The sequence below is a fragment of the Meriones unguiculatus genome, chromosome 16 (genome assembly GCF_030254825.1).
Source record: "Meriones unguiculatus strain TT.TT164.6M chromosome 16, Bangor_MerUng_6.1, whole genome shotgun sequence".
Classification (NCBI taxonomy): domain Eukaryota; kingdom Metazoa; phylum Chordata; class Mammalia; order Rodentia; family Muridae; genus Meriones; species Meriones unguiculatus.
The window spans coordinates 32,250,352-32,263,482 of NC_083363.1; the positions used below are offsets into that span (position 1 = coordinate 32,250,352).

A 13,131-nucleotide genomic window follows, 5' to 3' on the forward strand; every position below is an offset into this window, starting at 1 on the left:
CCCAACCCACACAACCTCGTATCCTTTTTTTCCTCATCCATCAAGTCCAATTGGTGCCGCACATATAATTACGCATTTGTGGCCTTCCACTGCTCTGTGAATCTTAAGGAACCCTGAACACACACAGTGAGAAACTGAACCGTGACGAGCAGGCTGGTGCCGTACAGCAGAATTATGGCATCTGGGAGGGGATGTGGAGGAAAGTGGATGGTGGAAGCTGCAAAGATGCTCCCGCAAACTCTGTCATGGCCTATTAAGAAATAAGAATGGAAACAACTATATTAAATAATTTAGAGTTTTCAAAATATAGAGGTGACACAGAGTGTTATTCATACCACACTCTGAGCTTTGTTGAAATGGTTCCTAGCAATCCCCAGTGTTCAAGAAAGGATAGGCTCAAAGGGTTCAGAACTCAGACAGAAATTATTGGTTTTTTTAATCACCAAAATGGTTAATTTGATAATAAAGCCAGAATCCAAGCCCTATTCAAATTCATTTTAATTCTCTGCACTATGGGTATGTCAGGATCACTTTACCTAAAGGTAAAAGCATAAATATGCCAGTTCTCATTTTTGTCCACAAGCATGTGGTCATTTCTAGTGGGCTGCAGATAGCATGCCGAGATGTTGAATGCACATGAAACACTATTTTATCTATCTATCTATCTATCTATCTATCTATCTATCTATCTATTTATCTATCTATCTCTGAAATGCTTATAGGAGGCTTCTCTATCTCAACCAGAAACTGAGTAACAATTGAATTGGTCATTCATTGTTCTTCACAAAAACAATTAAAATAGATCATTGTCCCTCAGTGGCGGTGATGCACTCCTCTTATCCCATCACTCAAGAGGCAGAGACAGGGGGAGCTCTGTGAGTTTGAGGTCAGCCTGGTCTACAGAGGACAACCAGGGCAGACAGAGAAAACCTGTCTCAAAAAATACAAAAATAGAAAAGAAAAAAAGGGGAGGGGGGGTCATTGCATGTTTAACTGCAGTTCTCTTAATTCTCCCAAAGTTATTTCTCCCTGTCTTAGCCCAGCTAAGGCCCGTGTGTCTGTGGTCAGCTTCTCTCACTCTATTCCCTTCCTTGCTCCACCCAGTAAGGCTCCATCTCCACAGGGAGGGGTCGGTGGGGAGAGCAATTGATATAAATGTTCCTTACCTGGTATTACTGTGACATGCCTGTGACCTGATGCTTCCTCCTTTGGGGTCCCTGGGTGGCTCCCACCAGCACGTCCAAATGCTCTCAGTTGGGCAGTTGTATAGCTGATACGGCCAGGGGTCCTGACAAGAAGTAGATGGCAGTATTAGATATTATGAAGAAAACTGAATAAAGGCCTATTCATAAAGGTTTGAGTGTAGCAAAGCCATAAGGGTCAATCTAGCACCCAGGGGTACTAACAGACAGCAAGGTAGTAAGTGCTGTCGCCTCTAGGCCCAAGGGGTAGGAGGAGCAACTGGAACATGAAGACACAGAGGGATGCATAGAGACACTTGAATGTCAGTCAAGTCCTGTCCCTGTAGAGACATCTCTTCAGTTGTCTCGACTTCTGTCTTCTCCCTCCCCTCAGTTCACTGACTGAGCCCAGGCAGGGTACCAGTCCAAGGAAGCCCACCTTTACACCAGCCAGATCCCCAGGGTGAAAGGGATGGGGCAAAACGAGGTGAGTGTGAGAAGTCAGTGGAATAGAAACGAGCCTCTCACAAAGCTCCAGGCAGCAGTGGCCTCCTCCTGGTTTACTTTTCCAGGGGTCCTGTTTCATCCAGGGAGCCTTATTAAAAATGATCTTGGTCTCCTGGAGTGTGCTAAAGGATCTATGAGTGCACTGGAACCAGTTCACACAGGCCCACCCTGTGTACCTCGCTTTCCAACTTCAGATTCAGAAGCAACACATTGGTGACTTGAAATCTCCCATGACTCTAGTGTTCTCTCTTCAGGCACACTTGGACCACAGGGTACCCTCCAAGCTTTCTATCGGTCTCTTTCAAGCATTACTTGCTGGATCTAATGAAAGGGAATACATCTACACACACACACACACACACACACACACACACACACACACACAAAGACACGGGCTGGAGGAAAAGGTACAGTTCTTTATTTTCAAAGTTTCTCGCCAGGGCATCTTGCTCTGTCCTTGTCTGAGGTTGCATGAGAGTCACGGCTGCTCAGCCAGCTCCAACTCTTCTGATAATGCGCCATTTCTGCAGTGTGGTCCAGCTTGGAGCTCATTTGTGGCTCCAGTGTGTGATATGATACATGATTGCCAAATAAACCACAGTAACAAGAAACAGCTTTATTAAGATTCCTCAACTCAATTCCTAAAAACCTTTAACCTTCCCAACTACACCAGTCGAGGGATTGGCCAATGCTACTTGTCAGTGCCATTCAGATCTTCATCGGTGAGAAGGCCTGAGTCCCTCCCTCTGACATAGGGAAACCATGCTGCCCTAAGACCTGCATGCCCTAACAACACAGCAGGCGTGATGACTAGATCTGCTGGTAAAGAGGGAACAGGTTCTCAGGATGTCGAGTTCTTACTTCCTTCCTTCTGGGAAGCCATGTGGCGCTATGGGTCCATGACACTGAAAGGGCAGGAGAAAGGGTTTTTAAGATTCATTTTATTCGTTTTAATTATGTGCATGTATGTGTGTCTGCGTGCGGCTATGTGAGTGTAATGTCCGAGGAGGCCAGCAGAGGGTATCTGGAGTTACAAACAGCTATGGGCTCAGATCTATGAGGAATGTCCTTCCTGAGTATGGAGTATCCCAAGGGACTCCCTCGTGCTGCTGGTTGACTATGAGCACACTGTCCCACGCTATGGCCAGCCTTCTTCAGGGAACACCATGAGGAATGGGAAGAGCGCCATGGCAGGCAGGTGATTCGGGGCAGCAGCAACATTCCGGGGTAGAAGAGAGGAAGAGCGTTCACACAGAGGGTGGGGCGGGTTCCCTGGTTCTCCTGAGATACACATCTGTGCTTGTACGAAAGTGGTGCCTTTCTTCGTTCAAAGTTCTCCCTGCAGGGACGACAGGCAGCGTGTGAAGGGACTGTGGGGCAGGGATGAGTGTGTCGCAGGAACTCGCAGGCATGTGTCCTCGGGCTTTTTCATCACTGCGGAAGTCCAGGCATGCTGTACGGTGTGCGGCTAAGGTGCTCCACAAAGCCAGCGCCAAGATGGATAATTGCACTGAGCACCCATCAGGATGACGACTCCAGCTGACAATAAATGTGAGCCTTGACACAGGAAATGCTCTAATTGGGAAGCCAGACGATTGCTGACCATTGTGGTGATTGAGCCATTAATCTCCATAAGAGTAGACACTTTGACTCCTCAAACAAGATGAGGTTGAGTCATCTATGGCTCTGTTAGGCAGTTCAGTCCAAGGAGACCCAGAGTGGGTGTTGAAAGAATTCACAGGTAGCTAAGGAAATGCCTGGTTGCTCTGATACCCTGTCTGGCAGGATTGCACTGTCTCCTCCCATGCTGAGTCCTGGCCAAGTGAGAACTATTTTAGGCCCCACAGCCCATACCGTATGGAAACCCAAAGGGCCCCTCTCAGCTTCACAACATGGTTGGAATTATCAGTGTTGCCTGCCTGAGGACCTCTAGTATGGTCAAGAAGACGGCATAGGTTGCTCCCAGAAGTCCCGTGGAATGACCTACTTTGTGGCAGACCCCCTACTGAGCGGGTAAGCTGTGCACGGCGGGGGGGGGGGGGGAGGGGGAGCTCGGCACAGGTGGTTGTCCTTGGTGAGGAAAGGGCAGTCTTCACAAGGCGGTAGACTATGGCTTCGCTTCAGCCCTGCTGCAGATCTGAAAGTCACTCCCGGGAAACAGCATCCCCTTCACCCACTTAGGGTAAGTCAGTACAGACCGATGAGCCTCCTTTGGCTCCCTTCACCGCTGCAATTGCTTGCAGAACAAGAGACTCCAGCTTTGAAACTAGACAGAGCCGGCATGCCAGCCTAGCTCTGCTCATCTGCAGCATTCCCGGAAGAGACTCCACCCCTCCTCAAGGCCAAGTCCCATCTGGAACAGGAGTTGTAAAGACTTCCTGAGGTGACACCTGTGAGGTGTTAGAGTCACGTGGTGGATAGCATTACCTAGATTCTGCCAAGCACTTCGTGAAAGCCAACTGCAGGCAGCTCTGGCTTCTCAGAGAGTATGTGTACCTAGCTGCAAGTCCCTGAGCTCCCGTCTCTCTTCAGGCTGTAGCCCTCAAACATCTGCAGGACGCACAAGAGCTGTGAGGACATACTAGCTCCACACACCATCCTTCAATCCCCTATGCAGATCCTGTAGTCTCCAGGAACGCTTGCACAGGCGCGTGCAGTGAAAGGGTCCAAGGCCTTAGCTGGTTCCTTAGCGAGGGGTGGCATCCGGATCTTCAGGGGCCATGCCGACAAATCTGAACTCAGCAGGTCTGGATCAGGGCCCAGCTGCTGCTGTGCTCTGACAAGCTCCATAAGTGATTTCAATGAGCGCCCCAGTCGAGAGCCACCGAACCAGAGAAATGAGATTTGGTACAGTTCAGGCATCAGCTAACTGTAGAGTGTGGGATGGGGGGAGCGGGGAGAAGGAGAAAGGGGAGCTAGAGGCCTCCACAGTAGAACAAGTTATGGCAGAAGGGTCCACATCTTGGCAGGTCACCCCAGCAATGCCGGGATTGAGTGCCCCAACCTCTGGCTTCCTGGTTTGACATTTGCTACCCAGCTTCTTGGGGCTTCCTCCTTGTGTGATGTCCACCAGGGGAAAACTAAACCCTTTCTTCTTGCTGTTGTATGTTGCTTTGGAGCTGGCTCTTCATGATAGTGACCTCACAGGCTAACCCCTGCTGGGCTGCTGTTCCAGACAGAATCCTGTCTTTGAAAGGATGACTCCCCCTGTGCCTCCTGTCAGGTGATCGGGGCTTCTGCCCATGGCAAGGGTACCACTGGGAACAAAGACCCACAAGCCCAAGTCCCCTTTCTCTTCTCCTCCTGTCCTTGCTCATCTGTTTTCACTTGCCTCCTTTTGACTTCTCCGCCCAGGCTCCTCTTCACAGGGGCTGGCTCCTGTCTCCTGGTGGGTCACTGTGCAGTCAACAAAACAAGCGTCACCTTTGGCTGCCAGCCCATCTGGGACATTGTGGGTAGCTGTGCCTTCAGCTGCCAGCTGCCCCAGGTCTCTTTCCCTTTCAGCAAGCCTAGAGAACCCTGGCACCACCCCACATTTGCTTCATTGCTGAATAACTTTGTTTCAGATCAGCCACAAAGGACTAGATCAAGCCACACCTCCTCCCCACCCTCACCCCTGCTGTTACCCCCTCAGCATCTCCCAGTCCTAAAGGGACCTAAAAAACACTCTGCCTCAGCTTCCTCTCTGACATCGTTCAGCTCCTACTGTTCTTTGCCTCACCAACTCCTCCAAGCTCACAGGCCTTCTCGTAGCTCCTCATAGGCCCCAAGCAGCTCATGCCTTGAGACCTTCACATGTCTCTCAGTCCCCTTATTTCTGCAGATCTCTGCCCTGTTGTCCCCTGTCCCAAAGGCCACCCACGGCAGCCCTCCATACTCTCAGCATTTTCATTCAGCTCTGTCTTTCAACCTACTGTACTATGTTGTAGACCTAATTTTGTTGTTTTTGATTGAAGTTCAAGTCTGACAACCTGAGAGAATTGATTCCACAATGTTGTCCTCTGACCTCCACACGTGCTCACACAAACACACACACACACACACACACACACACTAACAATACATAAACATTTGTTAAGCAAATGAAGGAAGGGCCAGAGCTCCTAGGTAGCCCCATGGTATTGTACACTTCCCCTAGCCTGCTGACCTTTGGTCCAGAGTGGTAGTGATGACAGGGCACACATTGCTCTAGACCCCACGACTGCACCAGAGGTAGCCGATATCACCCTCTATTCTGTGTCAGCTGCTCCCTCTACCTACAGCGCCTGGACATCCCACACACATGCAGCGCGCCCATAGAAACCACCACACACACCGTACCATAGGGTAAGGCTGTGAATGCATGTTGGGACTCAGTCCCCTTCATCTCCTCTCACCCTCACAGTCCTCAGTCCACCAGAGCCCTTCGTCCACCCTCCTCCTGCAGCCCCTCTGCTGGTTCTGGTACCCCAGCCATCACCCAAGAGCAGGCTGTCACTGAATCCCTTGTGTGCCCTTGGTGCGGGTCCAAAGGTGTTGAAAGAGGGGAGATGAGGCAGAGTTCTGTGTCAGCAGGCTGCAAAGCAGACAGGGTGTCTGTGGAATTCTAGGGAAGGCAGTGTCCTGGCCATTTAAAGGCCCACTGTCATTTGGTGTTAAATGCCACCTTCCCCATTTCACACCTGCCATTTTTCAGAGAAAGAGGGCCATCAAATAAACATGGAATCCAGTGTGCCCTGTACACAGCCTCTAAACAAGGCTCCAGGAAAAGATGCAGACAACAGAAGGGCTCCACTTCCCAACTCTGAGGCTCCGTACGCCTGTGACTTGGAGGTCAGGGAGGAATCCTGGGTAATGAAGACCAGCATTCAGCCTCATAAGGCTGATGAAATGTTCCCACAGGATGCCAGTGTCATCTTCGGCGGAGATGACAGACAGTATCTGCTTACTTAGCACAAGGAGGAGAGGGTAATTGGTTCCACAAAGATAAAAGACAGACTAGTGACCACTTAGCATAGGTGTCCATGTGTCAATAAAGTTGTAAAGATGGAAAGAAGAGAGTAATAACTTGGCAGATGGAGGACCTCTCTGCAGCCCAGACTCCCGGTAAGTGGGAAGTGCTGGAGATGGGATCAAAGGGTCAGCCAGCTGAGACAGGATACGTTGGGACAGCCACTTTATAAAAAGCATGAAAGGCTTTCAACCAACCACAAGCTTAGCAGAGGGCCTACAGGTCTGGATGGAGAGAGCCGGTACAAAGAGCCAGCTCCTTGGAACCAGGAAAAAAAAGAATCGCACTTATTTATGGACAAGAAGTCTGACTGCAATGAGGTGGCAGTTCCTGCCCTGCGTGGTGAGTCTGAGGACTTTGCTGTGCCTAGAGGATCTAGTCATGTGCCTAGCAAACCTGGCACAGCATTTCAGAGAGAGGGTTTTCAATAAACGTAGCCCAGGTTGGCCTCGAACTTTCAGTCCTCCTGCCTCAGCCTCCAAGTGATGGGATTACAAGGGTGTGCCACCATGTCCATCTGAGAATGCACATACACACATACACACACGAGCCAACACATGTCCAACTGAGAACACTGTGTGCATGTGCGTGTGTGTGTGTGTGTGTGTGTGCTTTATGTGGGTGTGTGTAGGTACATGCCACAGCATACTCATGGAGGTTGGAGGACAAACTTGAGTGTCCTTCCCTTCCACCTCATTGGAGACAAGGTCCCTCTTTCTGTTCGCTGCTGTGGGTGCCAGGCTAGCTGGACAGTGAGCCTCCAGCCACTCTCCCATCTTCAGCTCCCATATTGCCCAGGAACACTGCGACTACTGATGCACCCCACTGCGCCCAGCTTTCCAGGGGTCCGGGCAATTCACACTCAGGTCCTCTCTAGGTTCATGCCAAGTGCTTTCCCCACTGAGCTATCTCCCTGGCCTGAAAGTATATATTTAAAAGCTGGAAGGAGCCCTTTTCCACCCTGTACCTCTTGCCCTAGATGAGATATTATACCAGCTCTCTGCTTTTTTAAATGAGATAATTAGGCAATAATAAGGTCACTGAACCCATACATAAAGACCTGGGCAAGTCAGCCCTGCGAATGAGACTCCAGTCTCCTGTAGTGGTGCTGCTGAATATTTAAAGGACCTGCACAATAGAAAAGACGTTCAGTGCTGCTCCAAAGCGCCTGTGTGGAGATGAAAGAGGACATTAGCAAGAACAGTCTCTGCTCAAAGCTCGTGGAAATAGCTGCGGCCCGTGAAACGTGTGCTCCTGCACAGCACCGAGCTGCCAGCCTCTGCGAGTCCGTGGACAGAAAACTAACGGTCATCCCTCAAGTCTGTGGACATAAAGCTAGCGGTCATCCCTCAGAAACCTTGGAGTTGGTGAGGTGGCTCAGTGGGTGAAGCCTTTGGTACCCAAGTCTCGGTTGGATCCCTGGAACCCGGGTGGAAGCAGTGGAGAGAACAGTCCCCACAAAATTGTCCCCCGCCTTTATATGCATGTCATGACGCAAATGCACCTCCCACACACGTAATAATGAATAGAAAACAAAGTGTTCTACCGGGAGTTTTGAATCCAGGACCCTTGCTACCAAACAAACGGGGATCTGCACCCAGGATCGGGGACTTAGCCACAGGACTTGGCAAATTAACCCCCGTAAGCCTCCTCAATAATGCAAGAGTGATGTTTGCCTCAAATAATTGCCATCAGGATTTTGTCTGTTCTTACTCAGAAAGTACACGGGCTAGGGGGCAGGGATGAGGGAGGTGGCAGGGAGGCAGGGGGGCCATGTGCTGGAGGCAGGGGTGATGGGGCAAAGAACAGGAGGAGTGGGGGGAGGTAGAGGGAGGTCTTCAGTCTGTGCAGGGGGAGGCATGTGCTGGGGGCAGCGGTAGGGTAGGGAGCAGGAGGGGGTAGAGCAGGAGAGGTAGGGGGAGGCCTTCATTCTGTGCAGCGGGGAGGTAGTGCTGGGGAAGGGGGGTGAGAAGTGGTGGGGAGGGAGAGACCCTGGCTCTGCTGGGCCTTGTGGCTCCTCCATACTTGCAGACTCCCCAAGAGGTTGAGAAGTTTAGCAAAGGATCTGGGAGGGGCTCCCCAGCCTACAGTCAGGTACCCACACAGAGGGGTTCAGCAGGCAGCCCAGGTCATAGCCACCAGTCAGTCCCGCTGAAGGGCTCAGGACTCCTCCAGGCATCGCCATTGGTCCTGTTTCTGGTCACAAAGGATGCAGATTCCCGCCTTCTCCATTGATCAGCCTGAAGCCTCAGCCTGATGTGGGTGGAGATCGAGAATCTGGGTGCTGAGCCTGCGGAGCTGCTCAGCGGTACAGACACAGTTGTGCCGGCAGTCTGAGCCAGGCTCTGCTCTTGGTCTGGGAAGGATTCTTTCTTCAATCCGGAATTGTGGTTTGCCTCTTCCCTGTGGACCCCAGAAGACAGGGGTGCAGGGAAGAGGAATGGAGAGGGGAGATCCCCTGCACTGGCAGACAGCAGGGCTGGGAGGAATACAGGAGAGTGATTCTGAAGCCAAGCTGAGGCTGCCACCCAGAGGCCCCCAGAGGAACTCCCGGGACTCTTTCGTCTTTGAATGCCCTTGAACTCTGTTATTGGCCCTGTCACATTTTTCCTTCTGCCTTTCTTTGTCGCTGTAACCCTCCGGCATCTTATTCCTCCAGGACTCTCACGGAACATGGTCACACCGGACATGCCTGACCCCCAGGAAGAGAAACTGCGAGTGCAACTGGAGGAGGAAAAGAGCAGGTGAGCTGTAGGGTTACGTCAGCTGTTTTCATTTGTTTGTTGCCAAACGCACTCTGACTCAACCTCAAAGGGCCTCCAGGGCCTCCAGGACTGCTTGGAGCCCCCAGGCTCTTCAACTTTCCTTAGGAAATGGGTCCAGCCTGGAACCTCAGAGAGCAGAAGAGGGGAGGCGTGGCTTTAAGCAAGGCCGTGGCCTGGGAAGGGAGGGTGCTCAAGTGTCCCATCCTGGCTGCCAAGTGGTTCTCAATCTGTGGGTCACGACCCTCGAGAGGGTCACATATTAGATATTTACTTCATGATCCATAACAGTAGCAAAATTACGATTATGAAGTATCAAGGAAATGATCTTATGGTTGGGGGTCACCACAACACGAGGAGCTGTATTAAACGGTCCCCGCACCAGGAAGGTTGAGAGCCACGGCTCTAGGGGGACCAAGAAGCAGGCCCATGGTGGGCCTGACTCCACACCTTTACCAAAGTTTATCCTGGGTCTTGAGGAACCTCAGGCCTTCACCCAGCTATCACAGCGGTGGGGGTCATTTTACTTACAGGGTGAGGAAGTGCAGGCTTCCTGGTCAGGCAGCGCACGCAGCTCTTTCATCTGTTCTCCATGCCAGGGCTGGGATCTGGAGGTGCAAAGCAGGGCTTCAAGTTACTGATGGCATGACTGCAACCTCCCCAGTACACACACACACACACACACCACAGAGAGACACATACATACAGACACATACACAGAAACACACACACAGAGATACACACAGACACACACATGTACAGATACATACACACACGCACACAAACATACACCCAGACACACTCACACACAGAGACACGAGCAACAACAGTACCCAGCGCCCCACTCCCTCACAGCTTCACAGCAAAAACCCAAGTGCTGCTGCTACCCAAACCTGTGTGCCATCTGGCGGCGCTCTCCACATTGTCCCCCGTTGTCCTTCCGCCCCTCGTATTAGTTGCTTCTCTCACCACTGTGAACACCAGCCGCAGATGCAGTAAGGAAAGAGTTCATTTCTGCTCACAGTCTGAAGGTACCATCCGTCAGGGCAGGGAAGGCACGGGCAGGAACACAGGGCTGCTGGCCACACACTCTGTAGCCGGAGAGCAAAGACGGATGGATGCCGGCGCTCAACTTGCCCTGTACTCAGTTCAAGTCCCTGTGCCGGTGCTGCCTGTGTTCGGGGTGCGTCAGCCCCGCCCGGCTAAAGCGCTCTGGAAACAGCCTCACGGCTGCTTGCAGAGATGCATCTCCTAGGCGACTCACAATCTCGCCAAGTTGACGTTGAAGACCAACTGTCACACTTCTTCTCAGTACACGTCCAATGAAAAGGAGTTCTCGTTCCTGGAGGAGATCCCCACGTGCCCCCTGAATGAAAGTCTGAGCTCTCTGATGGTCTCAACACTTAGAGTCATGCTCTAGCCTTGGCAGCCTCCTGGCGGATCTCCCTTCCAAGCAGCAGGGCTCTGTCAGGCCTCTGAGGCACAGGCTGTCTTCACTTAAAGCCACACACACACACCCCACGCTGTGCTGGCAACTTCAGGGCGTGAGCAGGCTACAGCTTCTCTGGTCCCACCACAGGTACAAAATGACATTCACGCGGCTGAAAGCCCTGAAGGTGGAGATAGAGCACCTGCAGCTGCTCATGGACAAAGCCAAGGTCAAGCTGCAGAAAGAATTCGAAGCCTGGTGGGCAGAGGAGGCCACCAATCTGGAGGTACGTTGTGGGGACGAGCTTCAAACCTCAGGCCCATGTGCGCTGGCGCTGGCCCTGGCTAAGAGGCCAGTGCTCAGCTGAGTGACAGGAACCCAAGATCGAGAGTCTCCTGGCTCCAGGGCCTTAGGTAGCCTGACCAGGAAGGAACTCAAAAACAATGATGGTATCTCTGTTGCTTCATCTAAGATACTTACGGAGATTTTATTTGACATCCATCCTCTCTCTCTCTCTCTCTCTCTCTCTCTCTCTCTCTCTCTCTCTCTCTCCTGTATCCCTTACTTCTTTCTTTCTTTGAGGCAGAGTCTCTCCATGTAGACCAGGCCGGCCTTGAACTCAAAGATATCCATGCCTCTGCCTCCTGAGTTCTGGTATTAATAGTGCGTGCCACCATCCCTGGTTGTTCTGTCTCTTATTGTGGAGCCACACATACCTGCATATGAGTTCTAGAAATTCTAGAAAACATGAAGAAGAAAACATAAATCGCTTTTATCTTACCACTTAAGGAGAACCAGGTTGTCCTATGCTATCTCTGCTTTTTCTGCATATATATCACTATGGAGTTTTTAATCACTTGATGAAGCGTGTGTGTGTGTGTGTGTGAAAGAGAGAGAGAGAGAGAGAGGAGAGAGAGAGAGAGAGAGAGAGAGAGAGAGAGAGAGAGAGAGAGAGATTGGTTGCTTGGTTGCTTGGTTTATGGCTTGTGGTACTGGGACTCAAGCCCAGAATCTCAAGCATATTAGGCAAGCGTCGTCCACAGAGCTACACCCTGTGTTTTTAACTGTTTAGAACAACTGCTTTTTTCATATCATAATTCTGTGATGTTATTTCTGACTGTCACTGTTCCATCATGTGAATATACTTTAGATAATTTAGTCAATCTGTTCTTGAATATTTAGAGTTTCTGGTTCTTCATGGAAGACATGTCTGTAGATGATTTTTACATATTTCCCATACAAATCCCTAGAAGGTCTCTGTGATGTTGTGAAGGCTAAAATTACCTGCCAGGAAGCAGGGGCAAAAACCCCAGTTTCCTGTTTGCCCCCATGCGGCCCCTCAGACAGGGCAGATGGAAGTGAGGAGGTCACAGTGTCTCATGACCCTTGGAGAGTCTCTCCCAGGTTCACCCCTCACTTTAAGGACAATAAAACTGAAAGACAGAAAGGATATATGACCAAGGACACCTGTCCAAGTACTGGCAGTGCATGACTTCTGGCCATAGTGACACACACCTGCAAACACAGCGCTTAGGAGGCAGAGAGGTAAGAAAACTGTGAGTTCAAGACCAGCCTGGGCCACACAGACAAGATCTCGTCTCAAAAAGAATTTGTTTATGTACTATAGAAATCAGTATTATGGTTCATCAGCAGACAGCAATCACAACCGTGACCCAGCTGTGCCGTTCCTGGATAGGTCCCTGAGGAGTCTGAGCACAGCACAGGAACATGTGCACAGCTGTACTCATTGCGGTACTGTTCACAATCGCCAGTGTGGGTGTCCGTCACCAGATTAGAAGTCACATGTGGCACATACGTGCAGTGGAGCTCTAGTCAGCCATGAAGAAGAGCGACATCCTCGCCTCTGGAGGAAGACGGATGGAGCTGGAGATGCCTGCACTAGGCTCAATAAGTTAGACGTGGGAAGATAAACACTGCATGTGTCTCTCATGTGTACAACTTAGGCTTCAATACACATGTGATGCACGTATGTGACAGGAGAGCAGAAGAGGGAGGAGGTGGGTGATGATGTTTGGTGCCAAGGCCCTGCATAGTTCCAGGAGAAAACTAGCTCCCACAAGTTGTACACACACACACACATACACACACACAAAAAAAATGATTAATGAATTAAAAAATCAAATAAATAATAAATTCATGCATTACAAGTGACCATATGACAGCTCAATAAAAAATTAGTTCATTAAAATTAAATACATGGGAAAATAAAGAACATTAAGTAGGCTGAAATACAGCCATCAA

The 13,131-nt window shown here is 50.6% G+C and overlaps 1 protein-coding gene and 1 long non-coding RNA gene across 4 annotated transcripts in view; one reads left to right on the plus strand and one right to left on the minus strand.

Annotated features, from left to right (window-relative positions):
• Window positions 1-13,131, plus strand: part of Kif6 (kinesin family member 6) — a 285,962-nt gene that overhangs the window by 255,342 nt on the left and 17,489 nt on the right. For all 3 annotated transcript variants that reach the window (XM_060369640.1, XM_060369641.1, XM_060369642.1), the window contains 2 exons: window positions 9,338-9,422; window positions 11,020-11,155. In XM_060369640.1, coding sequence (XP_060225623.1) covers window positions 9,338-9,422; window positions 11,020-11,155 — 221 coding nt within the window. The remainder of the gene's footprint in view (window positions 1-9,337; window positions 9,423-11,019; window positions 11,156-13,131) is intronic.
• LOC132648377 (uncharacterized) lies at window positions 7-11,023 on the minus strand. Its single transcript, XR_009586784.1, has 4 exons — window positions 10,334-11,023; window positions 9,972-10,048; window positions 1,167-1,288; window positions 7-250 (listed from the first exon to the last, which is right to left on the minus strand). It is a non-coding gene; the product is annotated as an uncharacterized LOC132648377 (long non-coding RNA).